Raw genomic sequence first — 8,353 nt, 5'->3', positions numbered from 1 at the left:
CAATGATCAAGAGATTTAAAAATAGCAGTAATTATTTTCATTTTAAGAAAAGGTTCCCTTTCTCTCCCCCCCCATCCTACCATCCTTGCAAATATTTAACATGAAAGAATGGGTTTCCTTACACAGTAATTTTATACTTATTTGAAGCAGCAACAATAACCATCAATAAATTTGGCTTTTCTGTTTATATGTTGCTCCAAAATTTTTTCAATGTCATAAAGCCATTATCCAGTGTTGCCATGAAATAGACTGTAGATTCTAGGTAGCAAAGATTCTTTTCAAAACCAAAGTTAAATCAAAGAAATACAAAGCAGAGCATTACACTAAATTTCTGGATCTAGTACACTAAGAGTGAAACCTAGGAAAAATGATTTACTGTTTTATAGAAGAAATAAAGACCTGCAAAAGCTGAATTTTGGTTGTATAATATTTTACACACTGTGGATTTGCAGCATTTGCTAATTTAAGCAGACAAGCACTGTATTTATCCCTGTCCTATATCCTATATCCCTCCCTTCCCACCCCCAACCATCTACTACCTTATACCAAGTATTGTGGATATGAGTCCAAAATCATCCCAGACAATCCAGTGAACAAAGTTAGTGTAATGCACTGGTGTGAAGTGTGAGATTAAAAAAAGTCCTTTTCAATCTTCATCAAAGTTTTGCTGTAGAAGAAAATTGGCAGCCAAATTCTCATTCTTCTCACAAGCAAAGTATGCCTGTATCACAAGTCCTTCAGGAAATCCTAATGCCTTTAACCTTTCTATAGCTTCTTTTTCCTGAGGTGTTACTTGAATGTAGATCATATGACCACTTCCAGCTTCTGCAATTCCACCGCTGCCACCTCCACCCCCTCCTCCTTGACCACCATCTTCTTGTACTGGTTCATTTAACATCTGAATAAAATGTTCCTGGTGTTGGCTAATTTGCTGTTGTAACGGAGAATTCTCTCGACCTATCTCTTGTAGCAATGCTGGAAGCAAGGAGGGATTCTGTTGAATAATTTGTCTCATCTGTTGGAAATGAGGCTGATTCCGTAAAAATTCAAGGGGATGTCCTCCAGAACTAGTTGTTGTAGTTGTGGCTGTTGTAGTTGCTGCAGCTGTAGCCACTGCTGAAGATGGAGGTGCTCCCGTACTAGTTTCTTGAGGGGGATCAACCACAGCTTGACTTTCTCTGTCTCCAGGTATTCCCATTAAAAGATATTCCACTGCTCTGTCAGGGTTGTTGAAACTGGCTCTTAGGGCTGCAATTACTTGCTCTCGTTCATAGCCCATTGACATGATCTCAGTTACCATATTCTTATAGGACTGACCTGTCACAAGAGCACTTGTTGCATCTTCAAAAAGGTTTGACCGAGAAGAATCTCCTGATGTACTGTCACTTGATGATGGACTCGTGGGCACTGGTGTTTCTGTCCGCTTCTCTGCAGGTTTCTCTTGCTTAGCTGCACCCGTAGGTGCAGAGTCAGAAGATGATGCTGTTGATGCCGGAGTGACAGATGGAGTAGGTGTGGGAGTGGGAGCCAAAGCAGGGGTAGGGGCTGGGGATTGGACCACAGCTGCTGTAGAGGAACTAACTGTAGTAGTGGTGACAGAATTTGACTGCTGACTTGTAGCTGGTGCTGGTGTTGTCACTGCTTTGGGTTTTGTGACCATAACCACCACAAAATTTTTCTCATCAATTTTATATTCTTTGAGAGCAGTGTCATCATTGAGGATTTTGCCTGCATAAATTAACTTTTGGTCTGCTACTGGGAAGGCATCTTTCCCTTTTTCAGATTCAATCTTCTCCTTCAGTGCTTTCACCGTCTCCTCGGGGTCGATATCGATCTTGAAGGTCTGCTGCTGGAGGGTCTTCAGAGTGACCTGCATGGTGTCACCGCTCAGCTCCACTGCCAGGCTCGCTCTGGGTGCTGGCCGCTGGGTGGGGTCTGTGGCCTGGCCGGGACCAGGGTCGCCGGGGCTCCTCTCGGACGGACGAGGAAGGAGGTGGGGGTGGGGGCTTGTCACATTCGCCCTGCAGAGCGGCCTCTCCGCTGGCCCTGGCCCTGGGCCGCCCGCTGCCTCCGCGACTGCGGCCTTCCACGCGAGTCTGACCGCGTCCGGCGTCAGCCACTGGGTATGCAAGAAGCGCGCGGAGCCGTGGTAGAGAATCCACTAGCTCACCACAGGATAGTAGCCGCCATCACCGTGCCTCCCCAAGCTTTTTTTAATCAGTAATATTCACCTGTTACCATTCACACCTGGCAAGTAAGCAAATTCAATGCAGATGTAGATAAAAGTCTGCTTCCAGGTGATACTCATACTCCTCTTTGAAACACTTGGGAAAACACGGGTAAAGCATCCAGTGGCAGTGGCACCTGAAACCAGTTGTAAGTGTAAATTGTCCAGCCCCACCTCAGCCCTTTTGCATCAGCACTTAGTTAATAAGTCCTCCAGGGGACTCCATTGCAGGCTGGAGTTGAGAACCACTATTATTGTCTACATCTGAGCTATTTGTGTTCCTTGGCAGGACATGTGGTCATTAGTCAAGGACAACAGAATATGAGAAAATGACCCTCAACTAGCACAAGGAGAACTGCCAAAAACTTTTGCCTAGCAAAGTCCTTCTCCAGGTAGAACCTGAGAAGAATCCTTTGCACAGAGGAGACTGTGGGTAGAGGATGCCAATACCACAGCCTCCTCAGAACTGTTTGATTGAACTGATATAGGGGGGCCACCCAGTGCAATGACTGGGTGCCCTGTAATACTAGCTCCTGATGGCCATGAAGGGAAATTGAAATTCCATAGTAGGTGTCCTGAGGGTCTGCGTAAGAGGAGTGCAGAAAGACTTCTTAAAACTGGTTGGGAGACTGGATAGAAAGAAGTATGAGAGATCAGTGTCTCTCATCTTACTGCTGCCGTGCTTCATACAAAAACAGCACACATGACTGGTGTGATTAATGACAATAACTTCCACGCCTGGTGAGAGAGGAACCTTGTGATCAAGACCTAGGTAGGGTCCTCCAGCCTAGAAGAAATCAAGGGGGTCCTTTTCACAAAATTTCATCTGCTACCTTCTCATCCCGTTAATTACCTAGGAACAAAGAAATTGAACTCTAAAGCTTTGCTCACTTTGGAGGGGATCTTTGAAGTCTCTGAGCACCGATGCTGGGAGGTAGGCAGGGCTGGCCCGATCTCCTGTGGCTGGCCAAGCAGCGTCTCTCTAATCGTGGCTATTAAACTGCTTTCTTGGGAGATGTTTTTTTATTCGTCTGGAATAGATTAAGAGTCTGTTTTGAATCCCCAGGGTTTCTTGTGGAGCATAATTATGGATGCATTGGAATAAGAAATTCAGGTCAACAACTTCTTTAATGAGATGTCTGAAGAGCCTGGCCCAGCAGGGTGTAGGGCAGAAGAGAGTAGCAGAGAAGCTAGAACTGGGGAAGAGGAGGCAAGAGAAGTTGGGAGGTTGGGGAGGTATATAAACTGGTCAGTTGAGGGACAAAGAAATGAAATTTGGTGTTTTTGTTGTGTTTTTTGTCTGTTTGTTTTTTAAACTTTTAGGAGGTAAGCTAAGGAGGCAGGAACACAGAGGAGAGAGAATGGAGATTGGAGAAGCAAGAGAAGCCACCAAAGAGAGGGGTGCAGGTAACGTGAGAAAACAGTTCAGTCTAAAAGCTAGGAGAATAACCCAGAGGGTTCACAGAGAGGTTCAGAGTATTGTGTTCTGACATTCTGTCCTCGAATCTACCTGGAGACAAGGAAGTGGGAGAATGAAATGTCTTTAAGCCAGGGCCTTAAACCAGTGTGTTTTCTGGTTCAGTGACAGCCAAATGAGTTATACTGTAACTGACTCAAAGTCTTGATGTTTCTGTGAACCAGAATAACATCTGAAATATGAAAAAAGATAGGTGGAAGTTCTAGAAGATATTTATATCCCTCTCAGTTTATGAATTATGTTGTTGTTATTATGTGCCATTGAGTCACCTGCAACTCACAGCAACCCTACGTACAACAGTCCTAAACCCTGCTCGATCCTGTGCCAAACTTACTGTCTCTGACACACCTTCCCCCCCACTATCCCAGTAACTGAATCAATCCATCTCATGGAGGGTGGTTTTCCTCTCTTGTGCTGCCACTCCACCCTCCCAAACATGACATCCCTCTAATAATCAAATCTCTTATCCATTGAACTTTGAGCAAGGTCAGAATCAGAAGTGTCTAGATTAAAGACGGCGGCCAAGCACACCACTTTCAATCTACATTACTCTTCAATAGTCCTAACAGTAACCTATTTTCACACATTCCTCCAAGTTTCCAAGTCTTCCACTCCAGTGCTTGAAATCATATTTGTTTCCAGTTATGGTTATTCTAGGTAACCAAGGCTTTAAAAATTTAGATATGCACTAGTTTTGCTTCTCTAGAATTGACTACATTGGTTTGAACACATTGAAAACCGTGTATCAAACAGATACCAGTGTAATTTCTAACTCCAGACTTTACTTGCTGTGTGACTTTTGGAAAATCATTTAACCTCCCTGGACCCATTTCCTCGTGTGTAAAATGAAATTTAACTATTTAGGGTGTGTTACACTTCTAGAATTCTAAATGGATTATTGTTTGGCATACACTGGGGAGTAATAGGGGGGAACAAGTTGGAGAGTGAGATTGATTCAGAATAGGACAGGGCTCAGAGCTATTGTGCATAAGGTTGCTATGAGTTACAGGTGACTTAATGGCACATAACACCAACTAAATTAGTGCTGTAATGAAAACTCTGATAATGAAAGATGCTAGCTTTGCCCAGCTCTTCTGAGGTCATCAGTAGCAGAGCTGAAATCTTAACATGGAGTTGATTGATTCACATCTCACCAAGGAAAGTGTACAAGTGTTCTATGAAGGAGCACCAGGTATGTTCTCCAGGGCGTACCCTTTCACCCACAACTTAATAGCTGCCTCTCAGGTTAGTAGAAAATCAACCAGCTTCCATTAACCCATGGCAAGATTTTCAAATTAAACATCACCACAAATAGCATATGAACTATAAAACAGACAAACAGACATCAAAATAAATTAGTGAATTCTGGTGACATAGTCTAGTCTGAACCCAGAGACCACATGGCTCTGAAGATTTGAATCCACCATCAAATCCATAGGAGAAAGATAGGCAGTTTCTTCTTCTTGCAATTTGTAATTCTTTTTGAGATAGGAAAATCAATGGAGGGTCAACTCTGAGTCAGAACAAACACAATGGTGGTGAGTTCTGCATCTCAGATACTATGATTTTTACTATTTCTTTTTGAATTTTTGCTAATATGAAGCTCCATTGGTATAGTTCATAGAAAATTAGCTGCCGGCTAAATTACCGCACTTTACTGGAGGTTCAAATCCACCAGCTGCCCAATCTCCTACTATGACACATATATCTCCAAAAATGTGGAGAGTTGGTTAAGAGTTGGTTCTGACTTGACAACAGTGATTTTGACTCTGACTTTGAATACCTCATTTGATACAGTAACTGGGAAAATGGGGTTAGGTGTGTCAGAATCAGTGAGACTGGCTCAGGACAGGGCAGGCTTCAGAGCTGCTGTATATAGGATCGCTATGGGTTGCAGGCAAATTGACGGAACATCACAACATCATCACAGGTTTTCTACTAACGTTTTCTACTAATTGAAAGTTTGTAGCACTTCATCATCAAAATGTCTGTTTGTGTTATCCCCCCACCCCTCTTTGAACCTCTATGTTGCATTCTGGCCGAACTTTTCTGCACTGCTATCTGTTGCACACTCACTAGACTACAGTGTTACTAACTCATTACTGTTGAGTAGGAACCAAATCACAGCTGACCCTCCACTGGGTTTCCCAGGCTGTAAATTGTCTGGGAAGAGATTATCCATCCAATGCAGCATCTGGGGGTGTGGTGGGGGGAAAAACACAACTTAATGTGACGTGCTTTATTACAGTGGACCAGAACAGAGCCTATAATATCTCTAAGGTATGCCAGTTCTTAAAAATGGTTCAAATAAGAAAAACTGGATGAAGTATGTTTACGGCATTGAAGTCTATGGGGGAGAGATAGTCTAAAAGTATTATATTTTAGGGCATTATTTTTATCGTAAGAGTACGCAATGAGGGTTGCAGAGTGGATTATATTTGGGAGTAGGGGGTGGGGTTTGGGGAGGTGCGGGGGGATTGTGTACCAATGAGGGGGTTTTTCTTTTGCTTTTCAAGGAGAGGAGCAAAGGGGGGGGGAGGGGTTTGTGCGGGGAGAAGGGTGCAACAATGAATGAATGGAATTCCAAAATCTCTGTAGATGTTCATTGAAATGAAAAATAAACAAACTAAATTTTAAAAAAATGGTTCAAATGTCCAATATTTTGCTCCATCTATTTTACCACAATCATCTTTTTCAAAGTTGCTTTGCCTCAGGCACCAGGACTGGGCCTTCTTGGGGCTGCCCCTCTTTCTTCTCACTCTCTGCTGGTTTCTCAAATGCTGGTAAGTCTTGCACTCCTTATGAAAAGCTGCTCACGTCCCACAGCCCGGATTAAACCCCTATGCCTTGTCTCTCTTCTCCTATATTCTCTCCATGCTAGGAATTCCTGAGCCTTTTCTCTGCACAGCTTCTCATTTTCAAGCTAATATTACAATTAGTTCTTCATAACTTGCTTATCTCATTAATAATGAGTAATTTCTAGGGAAAGATTGTGATTTTTATCATTTACCAGGCCTCAGAATTTAGCACTGAGTAGCTATTCAATACTGAAGTGGGGAAAGGAGACTGAAAAGCTGTAGGCAGAAGATCACTGGGCCTCTGTACATCCTGGTCAGCCCTGGGATGCCCATAGTTTCAGATTTATGAAGATATGGGCAGACGTTACTACTAATCTCCTAAATCCATTCATCTACTTCTTATGTACCATATAGAATTTGGCACAATGGGAAACCAGAATGCATTCCCTGGCTTCCTGTGCGCCTGGCCATACGACTAAGTATTAAACATGAACAAGTGAGCAGAAGTGGCGCGTGCAAATTGCAAGTCATGTGGTTGTCAAGGCCTACCTTCCCCGGGAGGGCAGGAACCGGAGCACCTGGACCATGAGATGGAAGTGTGTGTTGATGCTGGCAGAGCAACAAGAAATTTGATTCTCTCTGCTTATAGAGCTACCTTGTAGCACTAGACTACTTATAGAGATTTTTATAAGAATATACATCGATGTTGTTGTTAGGTGGCATCAAGTTGAGTATTATTCACAGTGACTTTGTGAACAACAGACCTGAAACCTGTCCTATCCTGTGTTATTCTTTCTATCTCCAACATACTAGGCCACGACTGCAGTCATCATGTTAATCGCTCTTGTTGGGGATCTTCATCTCTTTTGTCGACCCTCTGCCTTTCCAAGCATGATGGCCCTTTCTAAGGAATATCTCCTCCTAACAGCATACCCAAGGTATGTGAGATAAAGCTTCACCATCTGAGTTGCCATCTATTTTCTTTCTACCCTTGATGAATACAACTGTGCACTACAGGATTTCCAGAACTGTGACCTTCCAAAAGCACATCACAAACTCTGTCTTCCTGAGGCCCATCTGGGTGAGTTTGAACCACCACTTTTTTGCTGGTGGTTGAGTGCTTACCTGTTGACATCATCAGAGTCTCTGAAATCATTTTGGCCATTGTATGAGTCTTTCGGCTAAAACAGGCAAACTTGTATCTTCACTAAAAGAGGCTATCCTATAATTCTTATTCTTAAAGGAGTAAAATAAAGAATAAGCCGAAAATGTGTCAGACCAGAGCCTCATCATGGTTATTAGGAAACAGCATTATATCTGAGTATAACATGTATGTATATCATCCCATGATTTTGTCATGAGTTCAATTCCAATGCATGGCAACCTCGTGTGTGTCAGAGTAGAATTATGCTCTTTAAGATATACAATGGCTGATATTTTGGAAGGAGATTTTCAGGACTGACTCTCCATGTACGTCTGGGTAGATTTGGACTACCAGCCTCTCAGTTTGCAACCAGGAACTTGAGACATGCTGTGGTTTGGTCTTAATTTCTTGTTTAAGTTGAACAAAGCAGGCTGGGCTACCTGGAGAGCCTGAGCTAGAGATGGAGCGCAAGCAGAGAGGGGCTGGAGAAGTATGCAGAGGCCAGCAAAAATGGAAGCAGAGAACTCCAAGGACATCATTGAAAGGAATGATCCCCCAATTCCTCAGGGGCTAGAATGCTAGGGATGCTACATGACACTTGGATCCAAGAGTCAAGAACCATGGTGAGGAACTTGGTGAGCAGGCTCCAGGATGCTTTCCAGGAATAGGAGAAAGCCTGGTGGCAGTGTCGATAAGCATAAGTACCC

General features: G+C 43.3%; 1 protein-coding gene across 1 annotated transcript; it reads right to left on the bottom strand.

Annotated features, from left to right (window-relative positions):
• Nucleotides 1-646: 646 nt before the first annotated feature.
• Nucleotides 647-1,876, bottom strand: LOC102863166 (UV excision repair protein RAD23 homolog B-like). The gene has a single exon (XM_006882014.1). It carries the CDS (start codon nucleotides 1,874-1,876, stop codon nucleotides 647-649), a length of 1,230 nt encoding a protein of 409 aa, XP_006882076.1.
• Between the last annotated feature and the right edge of the window lie 6,477 nt (nucleotides 1,877-8,353).

This window comes from Elephantulus edwardii, unplaced genomic scaffold, assembly GCF_000299155.1.
Source record: "Elephantulus edwardii isolate Elephantulus edwardi_28Jun2011 unplaced genomic scaffold, EleEdw1.0 scaffold00017, whole genome shotgun sequence".
In the NCBI taxonomy this organism is placed as follows: Eukaryota; Metazoa; Chordata; class Mammalia; order Macroscelidea; family Macroscelididae; genus Elephantulus; species Elephantulus edwardii.
This window is presented reverse-complemented; position numbering and strand designations above follow the sequence as displayed.

What these genes read in the sequence shown, in the direction of transcription:
- LOC102863166 (XM_006882014.1), bottom strand. Translation starts at nt 1,876, where the DNA reads ATGCAGGTCACTCTGAAGACCCTCCAGCAGCAGACCTTCAAGATCGAT.